The 16,410-nt window shown below is 41.0% G+C and overlaps 1 protein-coding gene across 1 annotated transcript in view; it reads left to right on the top strand.

The window, feature by feature from the left end:
• Window positions 1-16,410, top strand: part of OTC (ornithine carbamoyltransferase) — a 98,729-nt gene that overhangs the window by 25,555 nt on the left and 56,764 nt on the right. The window contains exons 3-5 of the mRNA XM_026451644.1: window positions 12,144-12,282; window positions 14,597-14,678; window positions 15,140-15,179. Coding sequence (XP_026307429.1) covers window positions 12,144-12,282; window positions 14,597-14,678; window positions 15,140-15,179 — 261 coding nt within the window. The remainder of the gene's footprint in view (window positions 1-12,143; window positions 12,283-14,596; window positions 14,679-15,139; window positions 15,180-16,410) is intronic.

Below are 16,410 nucleotides of genomic sequence, written 5' to 3'. Positions count from 1 at the left end.
ACCATTTAGAGCTTTTTAAGAAAAAAAATCTCTTTATCAGAAAAGACTAATTTGTAAGTGCAGTTCAATTTCATCTCACAAATAGAAATTTCTTCAGAGAATATTGAGCTAAGCCACCCAATTCTGTGGAGGTTATGGATTGGAGCCAGAGGTGACGAGTTCTCAGGTATTTCGTTCCAGACCTCTATAAGGGCTCACATAACTCATTATGTTCCCCCATCTCTCACACATGCCCATCCATACACACGTGGACATCCAGACAACGTGATTATAAGACATTCATGTTCTCGCATAGAGGAGAGAAAACAGTGCACTTTGATTATTCACAATGTCAAAACTTAAAATGAATGCCTTTTAAAAACATCACTTCAGCTGGGCGCAGTGGCTTACGCCTGTAATCCCCACACTTTGGGAGGCTGAGGTGGGTGGATCACCTGAGGTCAGGAGTTCGAGACCAGTTTGGCCAGCATGGCGAAACCCTGTCTCTAATAAAAATACACACACACACACACACACACACACACACACACACACACACACACAAAAGCTGGGCCTGATGGAAGCAGAAGAATCACTTGAATCTGGGAGGCGGAGGTTGCAGTGAGCCGAGATCGCGCCAATGCACTCTAGCCTGGGTGACAGAGTAAGACTCTGTCTCAAAAAAAAAAAAAAAATCACTTCACTTCAGAAAATCATATAAGAGATGGGACCAAAAGTTGAATGAGGTCATGATGTTTTCATTGGCCAACAGTGGAATTTGTTTCCTAGTTTATTTTTAGTAATTTAGTAATTTAACTTAGATAAAATAAGCCACTGATTTTTGACAGTTTCAGGTTTCCAGACCTTTAATAGTACGTCTGCAGCAAGTTAGCCTTTATCTGAATTCTTCAATTTTCAGATAAGGAGAAGTTTCACAATTTTAGACTATTAATGATCTAAGGTATCTTAAAAACGACTAGTCATTCAGTGATCAATAATAATGTTGTAGAAAAAACTGAGTTCTTGTCACACGACCAGGAAAGGTTAGACTCACAGACACTTTGAAGGGTGAGGGGGAGCGGAATTTATTGGGTGAAAAGGAAAAAAACTCAGCAAAGCCAGAGGGGTTCCTGTTAATAGGCCCCCATCTCACAGACTGAATGCCAGGTTACCACACAGGAACAGGAGAGGCCCGGCTCCTCCCACCTCCAAACGGTGCAGTGCGAACTTCGCCAAGCCCCACCCTGTCCTCCCAGTGTGAAGGTGGGCATTATTCAGAAAGAATCAGTCGGGGGAGTGAGGGGAAAGGGCGGGTCTCATCCAGGACAGGCAGTTCTGTTTTTCAGCCTACAGGTTGTTTTAGGCTTGAACGTGGGGTTTCACTGGGGGCTGCGGGGTGGGGGGCCCTTGGCTGCCTCCTGTCTCTATCAGTAATTTATATCACATATGGGTATGTGGCAACGGTGAGGAGGGTTTCAAGTAAACTTTTATTAATACATTATTATTGTTATTGTTAATAAGAATAAATTTGGAAATAATTTGTGAGTTTTTCTCACATCAGTGGGATGACTGCAAGGTTTTTTTTTGTGTGTGAAAATACAGCTCCTTTCTCTTGCATGCCTTCTAATATGCCTTTCGGAGAAGGAAAGAAAGGGATATAATTAAAATTAGGCCACTGAAAATTCACGTGGCTCCAGTTTATAAACTTCATGAGTGTGGGGGAAGACACAGACAAAGAGAATCCCTGACTTCGTTCACTTTCTTAAATTTTCAGATGAATAATTGAGGCTCGAGATGGCAAATAACCTTCCCAAGGCAATTGTTTATTCCTAAATCTGGGCTGAACTAGGACTATAATTCAAATATTTAAAGGCACTGCTCTTTTCATTTCACTGCTTGTATTACTTTGATCCCTTCAAATCGATCAAGTTGGCCAATCTACCTTTTTGCCCAATATCCTTTTTTAGGTACAGTCAGAATATCTCAGTGAAGAAAAAAAAACATACATAAGAAAACATGCCTTAGCTCTTGCATTAATGCAAGGTTAAAGAAACATAAAAATCTCAGCCATAAGGCCCATTGGCCCCTTCTTACATCTCCAGAAGTTAAAGTCTTTATCTCAAATTGTCCATGGGGATCAGAGTATCATTTAACACTGAATTTTTTCCTACTCTGGCAAAATCAGTTTCTGACTGACCACATTTTACTCAAATCAAGCACTTTCTCTTCCAATAAAATACAATTATACCAGGGAATACGTCCAAGTATCTCCCACCCCCTAGTTTACCAGAGCTGGAAAATGCAGACACTAGCAATGAAAGGCTTCATTCTGCCAGTAGCGAATACTCTTCCATTTTGTAGCTAGGAAGATATTTGGGTAAAGTTAATACAAGGATCTCTTATTACCTTGGCTTAGCTTCTTAGCATTCAGTGATTTGGGGTTAAAAAATCTCTGTAATTATTTTTCAAGGAATAAAATGAATATAAGGAACTAGTACTGCCTTTTTCAAGGGTTCTGGCTCTGACCAGACTGCAGTGACAGTTTTGATGGAATATTTGTATGTGCTTCTCATTGTTTGCCACAACATTGTATCCTCCCTCTTATGTGCAGGTTGAAGAATAATAATGTGGTTTATGTCTGGTATACCAAGGAGATTTCTTGTTTACTCTGATTTACTTCTTGTGTACTTTGGTACAAGAAAAGCACGCATTTTACAGGAGACTCGAATAATGCATTTGGCCCTGGTTCTGGTGCTTGTGAACCAGAGCAGGCTGCCTCCTATTGAAGAATGAGGTCTCTAGGGGAACTTAATAGCCACTGATGCCAGCAGTCTTACCTGGCTGATTCAAGCGTGGCCTTTTCACTCAAAAGCAAGAAAATGCTTGATACAGACCAGAAAAAAAAAAAGGAGGCCTGTGTCAGAACTGTCTTAATGTGGTACAATTGTGGAACTCTTCTAATTTTTATGTAGCTTAGGAAAGAGGCGTGGCAACTCCATTTTGGAGCCAAGGGGAGGTCTATGAGGAGAGAGTAAACAGGATAGGAATTTAAACTGGGACCATTGTATTTGCTTTCCTTCCAGTGATAAATTTTCCTGGTTAGTTTTTGATATCTATGAAAAACAGCTCTTTTTCCCAAGCTAACATTTCCTGCCCCACCTCCTGGATGGAATTGAGAAAAGTGGTGACTACTCTAATGATTTTTCAGCTGTGGTAGAATTTTTTTTTTTTTTTTTTGAGACGAAGTCTTGCTCTGTCGCCCAGGTTGGAGTGCAATGGCGCGATCTCAGCTCGGCGCGATCTCAGCTCATCGCAACCTTCGCCTCCCGAGTTCAAGTGATTCTCCTGCCTCAGCCTCCCGAGTAGCTGGGATTACAGGTGTCTGCCACCATGCCCAGCTAATTTTTGCATTTTTAGTAGAGATGAGGTTTCACCATGTTGATCAGGCTGGTCTCAAACTCCTGACCTTAGGTGATCCACCCGCCTCAGCCTCCCAAAGTGCTGGGATTACAAGCGTGAGCCACCACTGCACCTGGCCAGCTGTGGTGCAATTTTAAAAGAAATTCTAGTTAATCACTCAAGCCCTCAGATGCTGGTATGACCAGATATATAGTATCTACCTCTCTACTGCTTTTGTCCCTAAGAACCCTAACAAGTTAGTCTGTCCAAAAGGAGTTTGTGGCAAGAAAGAACCAAAGTATCAGTGTAGTCCACTGTTACTGTACTTCCAGTTCAGCCTTCATGGTGGTATGAGCAAACACTGGCCCTATAAGGTGTTCTTGCCAGTTTTCCAGGTTTTGGCCCTTGACTCACAGTGCCGTGCTTAGGATCCAAGATTAGTCCACTCTTGTTTCACATACATATGTCCAACCATTGTTCCCAGTAGTGCAAATAGTATACCAGAGTGGTGGGGCTCTAGGGGATTTCAGCTTTAGCAACATACTAGGCCACAGTCAATTGTCCTCCATGATTTTCAGGCCTTGTGCTCAGCCTGGACCATACCCCATATTTGCTCTTCCCACAACATAAATTTTGTCTTTTTTTTTTTTTTTTTCTGAGATGGAGTTTACTTCTTGTTGCCCAGACTGGAGTGCAATGGCACCATCTTGGCTCACTGCAACCTCCGCCTTCCGGGTTCAAGCGATTCTCCTGCCTCAGCCTCCCGAGTAGCTGGGGTTACAGGCCCCTGCCACCACGCCCGGCTAATTTTTTATACTTTTAGTAGAGACGGGGTTTCATCATATTGGTCAGGCTGGTCTCAAACTCCTGCCATCAGGTGATCCACCCGCCTCAGCCTCCCAAAGTGCTGGTATTACAGGCATGAGCCACCACGCCCGGCTGAAGTGATGTTTTTAAAAGGCGTTCATTTTAAGTTTTGACATTGTGAATAATCAAAGTGCACTGTTTTCTCTCCTCTGCACCTGGCCTATGTCTTTTCTTATCATCAGAACTTGGTCAGGATGTTGAAAATCCATCATGACAAATCTTTCGATATTCATCCCAGAAATTTGCTAGGAATTAATTCTTTCTTTCTTTCTTTTTTTTTTTGAGATGGAGTTTTGCTCTTGTCACCCTGCTAGAGTGCAATGGCGTGATCTCAGCTTACTGCAACCTCTGCCTCCCGGGTTCCTGCCCCAGCCTCCAAGGAGTAGCTGGGATTACAGGTACCTGCCACCACGTCCGGCTAATTTTTGTATTTTTAGTAGAGATGGGGTTTCACCATGTTGGCCAGGCTGGTCTAGAACTCCTGACCTCAAGTGATCTGCCCGCCTCGGCCTCCCAAAGTGGGATTACAGGTGTGAACCACCACGCCCGGCCTGAATTCTTTCTTATACAAATAGATTTACTTTTGCCCTGAAGACCTATTATCATTTATTCATTTCCTTAAGAAATATTTATTGAATGCTTACTATATTCCAAGCACTGTACTAAGCACTGGGTATATATTAGTGAATAAAACAGGAAAGGTCTCTGCTATTTGTGGATCATATGTAATCCAGTGAGAAGAGTAAAAGTAAGCAATAAATAAACACATAAAAATATGTTAAAATTGTGATAAGTATTACAAACAAAATGAAGGTAAAGTGAAGACTACTTAGACAGTAGAGTCAGGAAAGGAATCTCTTAGGAGGTGATATTTAAGCTTACAGCCTGAGAATGAGAAGGAGCCAGCTTTGAGAACTGAGGAGAGAGTGTTCTGGACAGTGGGAATGGTATATCAGAGTCCTGTGATGGGAAAACTTTTGGAGTACAGGCAGCCCTTCCTTTGCAAGATCCCAACGTGAACAAATTTCAATTACCACAGTTTAGTTAATAACACTAGGCCACTATGAACACAGTTCAAATTTCAGTCAACATGGCATATTAATTATAAGTAATTCATAAAGCAAAAACTTCATTGCTAACTCTTCAGTCTACAAATCACCATGTAAATAACACATACACAGCACATCATGATCAGTGACCAATTACATCACTTCTTTTAAAGTCTGTTGGTGATTGGTCACTGTGCATCTGTCATACAGTTTGCATACAGACAGCAGAGTATAGCTGTGCTGCCTCCTTTTCTCCCAGTGATAAACCCATGGACATTTTACAAAAATGGATAATGACAGTGCAGTACATGAAAGTGCAGCGGAGAAATAAAAAGTGACTTTGGGAGGCTGAGGCGGGTGGATCACCTGAGGTCAGGAGTTCAAGACCAGCCTGGTCAACATGACGAAACCCCGTCTCTACTAAAAAATACAAAAACTAGCTGGGCGCGGTGGCAGACGTCTGTAATCCCAGCTGCTTGGGAGGCTTAGGCAGGAGAATCGCTTGAACCCAGGAGACAGAGGTTGTGGTGAGCTGAGATTGCACCACTGCGCTCCAGCCTGGGCGACAGAGTGAGAATCCGTTTAAAAAAAAAAAAAAAAAAGTGATAGCAGTGGAAGTTAAATTTGAATTGAATGTAAATCGAGTTATGGAAGAAACAGCTGATTATGTGATTGCTACCCTGCTGCTGTTTGAGAGACTGTAGATATACAGCCAGAGGAACTTAGTGAAGATAAAGTTATTGACATAACTGCAGAAAGTGGTTTTGACAAAAAGGATGAAGATGTCCCAGGGGAAGTAACACCAGCAAAACACTTCACATTAAAGGAACTCTCAGAGATATTACACAGCGTTCAAAGTGCAAAGGAAAATGTTAAAAGTTTATCCAAACTTAGAAAGAATTATGACAGTTTATCAAAACACAGAAAAGATGCTTGCTGTATACCATAAGTTCTATGATGAGAAAGCAAGCACTGTTCAAACTACTCTTGATAGAGTTTTATAAGGAAATAAAACACTATAATTCTCAACGCTTCTAATGTTTTAAATTGCATTGTACTAAAAAATACATCAGTTTTACTGTTTTTCACTTCCCTACACATTTATAGCTGACAATAAAAGTTTTTAATGTTCTGACAGTTTTAAAAAAGTCACAGAACAATTACAGTTTTCCCGCTAAATATTAAGGTTACTTTGCATGGTTTCAGATTTAATGGCTATTCACAGTCCCCACACACTACCATGCAAATTAAAAACTGCCTGTGTTATTAAAAAAAAAAAAAAAAAACTTTGGAGGACATTATGCTAAGTGAAATAAGCCAGGAAGGACAAATATGATATGATTTTACTTATATAAGAATCAAAAATAGCCAAACTCATAGATTCTAATTTAAAACATTAGACAATGCCAGTTGTCAGAGTTGGGAGTGGGGGAAATGGGAAGTTTTTCTATGGATACAAACTTTCTATTATTCTAGATGAATAAATTCTAGAGATCTGCTGTGCAACTTAGTGCTTATAGTTAACAATATGGCGTTGTGCAGTTCAAAATGTATTAGGAGACTAGATCTCATGTTAAGTGTCCTTACTGCAAAACCAACCAGCAAACAAAAACACAAAGGGACACAAGGAAACTCTGGGGTGGGGGAAGGTTATCTGCTAACATTTATTGGAGATGTGATTTGAGGGTAGCAAGAGTGAGGGCAACATTATTAGCTGCTGCCATGGAAAGTCTAGAGTCAGAAAGAGAGATTTTTTCCGATCACTTGTAGTCCAAGGGAAAAATATTGAAATAAAGTTTCTGTTCTATCTACATTTGAAAATCAAAGGCCTTGACAAAAAGGAAACGTTCAAGCAGGATGTTTGTGTGTTCTTTCTACCTTTATATTCAAATCTTCTGTCAGTGGAGAAGTAGAAACAGCAGCATCTCACAACGCAAACCCACAGCAGAACATTAACCCTAACCCTAACTACAAGCTTAATTTCACCTCCAACTTAGAAACTTCTAAGTATGTAGGACAAAAGCTGAGGAAGCCCCAGAAACTTGTTACTTCCTCCAGTCTGTCTTCTATTGGGGATAATAAGAACTGGAAGTTGGAGCTTTTGGAGTAGTAAAAGGTAAGGTATTGTTGATCCTCCTCTTTCCTGTTTCCTTTTATGGAAACTGGGGAGAAAAAGTTTTGTTCTTTGCAAAATTTTCATTTCCACTTCTATTTCTCTGAGATTCAACAAGAATGACACAATTCTAAGATCTACGACATTCTCTTAAATAAAGCCTGTAGTCTTGTGAGCATTCAGAAGTGAGAGCATACAACAAAATCCCGCAGAGGCTGAGAATAAGGGATGGTATTGAATCCTTTAAGTATAGCAGTTTGGAGACTCAGCTTTTGTGGGCTCCAAAATAATCAGGAGTCTGAGCTTGAACTCAAGGCAAAAAACTGAAGGCCTCAAACTTAGTTCATGAGTGGTTTTTCCTGTGGTTGATGGATGTGAGTTTTCCAGCAAAGTATTCTTCCCCTTTTAAAATAATATTAGAGGAAGTCTTAAGCCAAGGAATATTAATGTGTTATTGTAAGACATGGTGTCAAGAAGGTTTATTTTCTGTAATTTTATGTTGCTTGGATCTTATTCCAGAAGAAAAGTATTTTCAAATCTGCCCTAACTATGAGTTGAGAAAGGTTAAGCTGCCGTGCCTTCATTTCAGGCCACATATGCAAATCTGTTTTACAATCCCCAGAAGATTTCAGTTGACCCTGAAAAATGCATGAATATTAGTTAGTGTTTACTCCTTAACATTATCAGTACTTGGTATTCGAAGTGTTGCTTAATATTATCACTAATTAATATTATCAGAAGAAAACACATAACCACATAATGCAAATTTTGTATGTAAATACAAATTTTCTGTCTAAATGCCTTACTTCCAAAGTTATCAAATTGCTGACTACGATGGAGATATTGGGCACAGTTGTGTAAGCATTTTACTAGGGTTTCAGTAGAAGGAAGAAAATGAAGGGCTGTCTAGAAACTTCTTTAGCCAGCAAAATGTCTTTGTATATCTACAAACTTATTTTTTTTTTTTTTTTTTTTGAGGCGGAGTCTCGCTCTGTCGCCCGGACTGGAGTGCAGTGGCCAGATCTCAGCTCACTGCAAGCTCCGCCTCCCGGGTTTACGCCATTCTCCTGCCTCAGCCTCCCGAGTAGCTGGGACTACAGGTGCCCGCCACCTCGCCCGGCTATTTTTGTATTTTTAGTAGAGACGGGGTTTCACCGTGTTAGCCAGGATGGTCTCGATCTCCTGACCTCGTGATCCACCCGTCTCGGCCTCCCAAAGTGCTGGGATTACAGGCTTGAGCCACCGCGCCCGGCTACAAACTTATTTTTAAAATATTTGGTTCTTGGCCTGGCATGGTGGCTCACGTGCTGTATTCCCAGCACCTTGGGAGGCTGAGGTGGGCGGATCACCTGAGGTCAGGAGTTCGAGACCAGCCTGGCCAACATGGTGAAACCCCGTCTCTACTAAAAATACAAAAATTAGCTGGGCGTGGTGGCACATGCCTGTAGTCCCAGCTACTCGGGAGGCTGAGGCAGGAGAATGGCGTGAACCCGGGAGGCAGAAGTTGCAGTGAGCTGAGATCACACCACTGCACTCCAGCCTGGGCGACAGAGTGAAACTCTGTCTCAAAAATAAATAAATAAAATAAAATATTTGGTTCTTCTTAGTCTAAACTTTTAAAATTTTTATTTTTGTTTATGTTTTGTTGTGTACATAATCTTTTAGTATAGCAGCACATATAAACAAATAAAACATACATTATGAATCCACGTTTAAAATTTTTTACTGTTAGAGGTACATACTAAAAAGTTGAGGACCACTGCTTTAAAGAAATTTCCATTTGGAGAGCCTATGATTCACATAATTTTAAAAGTCAAAGACAATAATACATCTTTGAAATAGGAATGTTAACCAAAATTTTGTTTCTACATATAAGTTGAAAACAGTAATTTCTACTTGTAGTTGAATATGTCACTAATGTCTTAGATTAAATCAGTCAGTTGGCTGGGTGCAGTGGCTCACACCTGTAATCCCAGCACTTTGGGAGGTTGAGGTGGGCAGATCACTTGTGCTCAGGAGTTTGAGATCAGCATGGCCGACATGATGAAACCCCGTCTCTACTAAAAATACAAAAATTAGCCAGGTGTGGTGGCAGGTGCCTGTAATCCCAGCTAGTCAGGAGGCTGAGGCACAAGAATCACTTCAACCCAGGAGGTGGAGGCTGCAATGAGCCGAGATCACATCACTGTACTCCAGCCTGGGTGACAGAGCAAGACTCCGTCTCAAAAAGAAAAACAAAACAAAAAAAAAAATCAGTCAATCAACCAATTAGCCAACCAACCCAGAAACTCTCAATCCTTATGGAAATTCTCTTCCCTACTAACTAGACCTCTAAAGGGCTCAGTCTCACAAAATGTCTACCAAAAAATATCTATTCACCTACTGAACATTAAATGAACCAATCAACTCTGCAAGAAACATATGTAGTGCAATATTCACTTGTCTAAGTTATGGACATCATGCAGTGGAAACAACAAATTGAGTGAATTTGTGATTTTCCCACCAATAAGCTTATTACCATTGCAAAAAGGCCTCCATAAATCCCAACAGATGATTAACTCTTCATCCCAAGTAGCACAAGCTCTCTTGTTAGGTTAGAATTAAAGCATGATCATTTTGTGACAGTTATTTTACTTCTAGTAAAATTAATGTTTAGTACACGTGGTGAACCACAATTTGCCTTTGGCTATTTATGATTTCGAATGGTAGAAAATACCAATTATTGTTAAACACAGATGACACTGGGAATGAAGAGAGAAAAATGATGCTTATTTTACAGACTGATTACCGCGAATAACAATTATTGTCATAACAATATAACAAAATGTTAAAATAAATATTTTTCAGTTTTGGTTTCTGCCCAGGCCCAGTAGATACTGATTCTTCCCTCGTTCTAAAGTGAGATGCTAGACCACTAGAAATGGAATTGCAAAGGAAATAGACAAAATTCAGTTTGGAATCCCTTGGGTACCACCTTCAGCTTATAAAATGTGTTGCAGAAACCAAGAGAGGGGTTGGAAATTAGAAGATAATTTATAGAGAGTGTTTCTATTGTGTATCATGTGCCCCCTCCCCCATGAAGGGGATACTCTTCCTTCACTTCAAGCCCAAGGAAATGGCTCCACTAGGGCCCACAGTAAACTGATGTCAGGACAATACCTGAGAAATTTAAAGTAAGGAGGATAGGCTAGTTAGCTGTTCTGATAGCAGAACAAGATGGAGTCTATACCAGGATGGACCTGACACTTGTTAGAGCAAAGAACGTGGAGACCTTCCCGTGAACCAATAGGGAATGAGAAAAAAAGACCTAGCATGGTATTGTTTCAGATCATGACCAAGAGACCTCCTGGAGGGGTGGGGGAAATCTCAGCAAAATAGAGGCTGGATGTGTTCCCTTGGATGCCAAAGGAAATGTAATTGTCTGCATCAAAGACTGCTATGAGAAATTCCTAATGATAAGGGGGGGGTTCTCCAAAGGACCTCCAAAAACACTCCACAAGAGAGTCAGGTGTTTGAAACACCTGCACCAATGCTAGATTGCTAGAGCAGAACCAGGCTTTTGCTGGCTCTTAACTCCTCATCTTCCCTTGGCTTCACTTAGAGGAACTGAAAGTAAGGAAACAGAGGAAATAGCACATTGACCCCTCTTTCCCCATAGAGGAGGCCAGCTTTAATCAGGCATAAGCTGGAAGGGAAAAGGTGTTAACCTGCAGTAAATTTCTTAAGTTTTTTTTTTAATCACTATTATTATTATAATATTTTTGTTACATGTTATTTTACTGAGACTCTTTGAGGTAGTAAAATAAGCAGAGGGCTTTTTGTATTTTTCTGAGTTTGTAGACAAGCTACAGTGTCCATTGTATTTTCATCCAGGGATAAAAAGAACAAGCCCCAAGAACAGATTTGAAGGGCAGTAGGGGGAAAATACGAAATTATTTTCTATTGTGCATTACAAATGCTGCTTGTACAGCCTAATGATTTTGATAATAATAGCTAAAAGTTATCAAATACTTATATTCCAGACAATGTCTGCTTTACATGTATTAAATAATTTTATCTTCACAACAACTCTATAAGATTATTATAGTAATCTTCTAGGTGAGAAATTTAGAAGCAGTGAGTGGGTAAGTAAATTGCTCTAGGTTGTGTGACTAGTAAGTGACAAAGTCACTCATGTGGCTATTTCAAGCAAATAAGAATTCAATCTCTTTTCGCAAATTCTTTTTTTTTTTCTGTCAAACATCCAAAATACTGGACATATAAAATATAAACCATGGCCATATCAAATTTCAATGCATTAACACTTTGCAGAGACACATGAGGTTATATGTGATTTGCTGTGCTTTATCAAGAATAAAAAGATAAAGCATTTGCTATGCTTTATCAAGAGACCAAGGTGGGCGGATCACTTGAGCTCAGGAGTTCGAGACCAGCCTGGTTACCATGGAGAAACCCCGTCTCTAGTAAAAATACAAAAATTAGCCGGGCTTGGTGGCGTGTGCTTGTAGTTTCAGCTACTTGGGTGGCTGAGGCAGGAGAATCGCTTGAACCTGGGAAGCAGAGGCTGCAGTGAACTTAGATTGTCCCACACTCTAGCCTGGGCCACAGAGTGAGACCCTGTCTGAAAAAAAAAAAAAAAAAAAAGAATGCTTTATCAACAATAAAACAAAGAATCACCATAGTACATGGGCTTTTTCTGAAATACATAGTTCTCCTTTTTAAATCTCTTTTTACAGGTGTGGACAACCACTACAAAATAAAGTGCAGCTGAAGGGCCGTGACCTTCTCACCCTAAAAAACTTTACTGGAGAAGAAATTAAATATATGCTATGGCTATCAGCAGATCTGAAATTTAGGATAAAACAGAAAGGAGAGGTATGTAACATTTTCTTTTTACCTTCCATTACTATCAGTCCACCTTTTTAAAGGCAGCCTTCCCAAAGAAAGAGGAAAAAGAAAATACATTAAAATTCTTAAACAGTAGCTAAGTAATGAAACCTCACAGTCAAGGTAATTGATTATCATGGAGCATACAGGCATACAAAAGAGCATAAAAATCAGTTATTGAATGACAAGTCATTGCACTTTTTTCATGTAGAATGCTGAAATTCATTATTAACTGGATCGAACCTAAGAAATCATTTGTCTGAAAAGATTTTATTTTATTTTATTTTATTTATTTATTTATTGAGATGGAGTCTCGCTCTGTTGCCCAGGCTGGAGTGCATTGGCACGATCTTGGCTCACTGCAACTTCTGCCTCCCGGGTTCTAGCAATTCTCTTGCCTCAGCCTCCCAAGTAGCTGGGATTACAGGTGCGCACCACCATGTCCAGCTAATTTTTGTATTTTTAGTAGAGACGGAGTTTCACCATGTTGGCCTGGCTGGTCTCAAACTCTTGACCTCAGGTGATCTGCCAAGATTTTATTTTTATACCCCTTTCCTTTTCTCTGTGTATTTTCTATCAAGTCAAAAATGAAGGCCGGGTGCAGTGGCTCATGCCTGTAATCCCAGCACTTTGGGAGACCTAGGCAGGTGGATCACCTGAGGTCGGGAGTTCGAGACCAGCCTGACCAACATGGAGAAATCCCGTCTCTACTAAAAATACAAAATTAGCCGGGCGTGGTGGCACATGCCTGTAATCCCAGCTACTAGGGAGGCTGAGGCAGGAGAATCGCTTGAACCTGGGAGGCGGAAGTTGCAGTGAGCCGAAATCATGCCATTGCACTCCAGCCTGGGCAATAAGAGCGAAACTCCATCTCAAAAGAAGAAGGAGAAGGAGAAGGAGAAAATGATCCTTTTTTTACTAGTGATAAATTTTAATTTTGGATGCATATCAGATATAGAATCATTAGGATAATGTCAAAAAATTCACAATGATGTGACAGCGTTTTAAAAAGCATTTAGTTTAGCAAAGAAACAATTAATGGTATCCAGGTAGGAGAAGAGATGGCATATGATTCTTAGCTATAAGCATAATTCTGCATTTTGAGCAATTTATCTTTGAAACACAATTAATACAGTAGCTTCATTTAGACTGCTTAATTGTGAAAGCATTTTCATATTCCAAGCTTGTTCAACCTTTTTAAAGAGTTGGTTTCAGGTTGAGAAAGTTTGACACGGCTTTGATTTTATTTAGTTGGCTGGCTTTCCAAGCTCCTAAGAGAAACTGGACAGGAGTGACTGCATCTGCTATGGGTTGATGTTCCTATAAAACACCTGAAATAAGGAGAAAAGGTCTCCCCAGGCCCAGGCCTATATTCTTGACACTTTGTGGATGAGGGAGGTTAGCTGGCAGGAATCTATTTGTTCCAGAACTCATTCCATCGGGAAGCCCGTCTACAGAAGAGGAAGGAGGAAGTGCCCCGCCCCACATTCAAACTCTCCAGAAGCAAAGTCTTTGTATTCCCATTAGGATGCATGATGAATGTGTAGCTAAAACACTAGGACTTCATCATTGATCTAAGTGGAAGTCACAGTGCCCCATGTTGTAACAGAGTAGCATTTTCCTAGCTGAGAAAACACCTCCAAACCAAACACCTTCGAGGTCGTTGAAAACTGAATGGGGATTTCAATGGTGTTAAGTAAGAAGGTGGTTCCAGTATGAAATATTAATATACTTTGGAAAAAATTCACATGTTGAACTCAGAACAATTAATACTGCTTTCTAATTACATATCAATAAGCTGTGGGAATTACTGTTCTCTTCCCCCATTTGTATAGTATATTAAAAAACATTTTCTATTCACTTTTTTTTGAGATAGAATATTGCTCTGTCACCCAGGCTGGAGTGCAGTGGCGCAACCTTGGCTCACTGCAACCTCCACCTCCCAGGTTCAAGCAATTCTCCTGCCTCAGCCTCCCTAGTAGCTGGGATTACAGGCGCACACCAGCACGCCCAGCTAATTTTTTTTTTTTTTTTTTTTGGATTTTGAGTAGAGACAGGGTTTTGCCATGTTGGCCAGGCTGGTCTTGAACTCCTGACCTCAGGTGATCCACCTGCCTCAGCCTCACAAAGTGCTGGGATTACAGGCATTAGCCACTGCACCTGGCCTAAACTCACTTTTTAAACAATATTCTAAACACTTATTTGGGGGTAGTTATTACTTATTTTCTAATAAAGAATATGTTTTAAAACATAATTTATATATAAGATATATTTTAATTCTATTCTTGTCCTTGATTTACAGTATTTGCCTTTATTGCAAGGGAAGTCCTTAGGCATGATTTTTGAGAAAAGAAGTACCCGAACAAGACTGTCTACAGAAACAGGTAAGTCCACTGCCAAATTCACACTTGTGTTAAAGACAGGGATCGAGGGTGAAAACTTTGGAGAGTGAAAACCAGTGCGGGAATTTGTCTGCCTCTAACAACCACAAAGAAAAAAAACCTTTTTTACTGGGAGCAGCAGTGCAAGCCTGTGGATGAGATTTCCGGTTCTCATAAAAGCTGCAAGCAGAAAAATTAGCTTCATCTATAAGAATTCCATAAGGAACTGAGTAGAAGTTCCATATAACTCTTCATGTTCAGAAAAGAAATGTAGGTAGGCACACATTTTCAGGCCTTGAACTCAGTGGGTAAGAAATGTGTCTATTTTTCTAGCATGTAAACATTTCCTTGTGTGTCTCAATTCTGCTAGATGGTGGAAATTTAATCTTTGCAATGTTAGGCAATCCTCAGCTGTTTCATGGTTTATTTTGTTCATTTTGGGTCTCCTCTCCATTTCCCCACAGCCATGGTTAAATCATGGAGAGTATCTGAATGTCAAGACATGTAGGGCTATGGGGATCTGGTCCTTGGTCATTAGAACATCGTCATCAAATGTCCATGCTGGGTTCTGTTGGGACTTCTATATTCCCATTGGATCTTGGCTGTCTCCCACTTACTGCAAGGTTTGCTTCACTCTCATTAAAAGACCTGATATTGAGACAACCAAGTATAAAGAGGTCACTGGAGAACTTCCAGCTGGCCTGCACACTGGGAAGAGTGCACACGGGGGTGAACCCTCAGGAAGTTCACACCGTTTGCAGCGGGGAAGAGCTGGCCTCTCCTGTTCCGAGGTGGAACCTGGGATTCAATCTGAGAGGCGGGAAGACTACTAGCAGGACTCTTGCTCTTTTGAGAGTCCCTGTTTTCCCTTTTTTCTCTTTTCACCCAATAAACCCTACTCTTCTCACCCTTCAAAGTGTCTGTGAGCCTAATATTTCATGGTTGTGTGACAGTGACCCCATTACAGCAATGTATCTCGTGGTTTCATTCTCTCAACCTCTTAGCAGCTTTCCAAGACACATTAGGCACAGAGGTACTACAAGGCTGCCTCTACTGTATTGTTTCTTCCTCTTGATGGGTGCCAGGGAGCTCTATAACATTTACTGCTTTCTAGAGGTCTGTCCTAAAAGCAAGACAGGGCCAGGCGGGGTGGCTCGCGCCTGTAATCCCAGCACTTTGGGAGGCCGAGAAGGGTGGATTCACGAGGTCAGGAGATCCAGACCATCCCGGCTAACATGGTGAAACCCTGTCTCTACTAAAAATACAAAAATTAGCCGGGTGTGGTGGCGGGTGCCTGTAGTCTCAGCTACTCGGGAGGCTGAGGCAGGAGAATGGCATGAACCCAGGAGGCGGAGCTTGCACTGAGCCGAGATCAAGCCACTGCAGTCCAGCCTGGGCCACAGAGCAAGACTCCGTCTCAAAAAAAAAAAAAAAAAAAAAAAGCAAGACAGGTTGTCCTCAGTTCTAGGATTCTCCAAACTCATGGAGCTTTCCAGCATGCTCCCCATCCTTCAGAAGTTGACCTGGGGAATGATTTGTTTTTCTAAGACCACCAGAGTGGGCACAAAAGAACCAGCGAGTAGGCAAGACTAAAAGCAAAACTGCAAATTTATTCTTTGGTCATCTAGCTTCAGGGCCCGGAGCTGGGGGGGGAGGGGGGCGGGTGGAGTTTCTAATACAGTCCCGATAAGAGTGGGGGCTGAGAAAGCCCACCCCCGGGCGCATCTGCTGGGAG

Source organism: Piliocolobus tephrosceles, chromosome 12 (genome assembly GCF_002776525.5).
Source record: "Piliocolobus tephrosceles isolate RC106 chromosome 12, ASM277652v3, whole genome shotgun sequence".
Taxonomy (NCBI): Eukaryota; Metazoa; Chordata; class Mammalia; order Primates; family Cercopithecidae; genus Piliocolobus; species Piliocolobus tephrosceles.
This window is presented reverse-complemented; position numbering and strand designations above follow the sequence as displayed.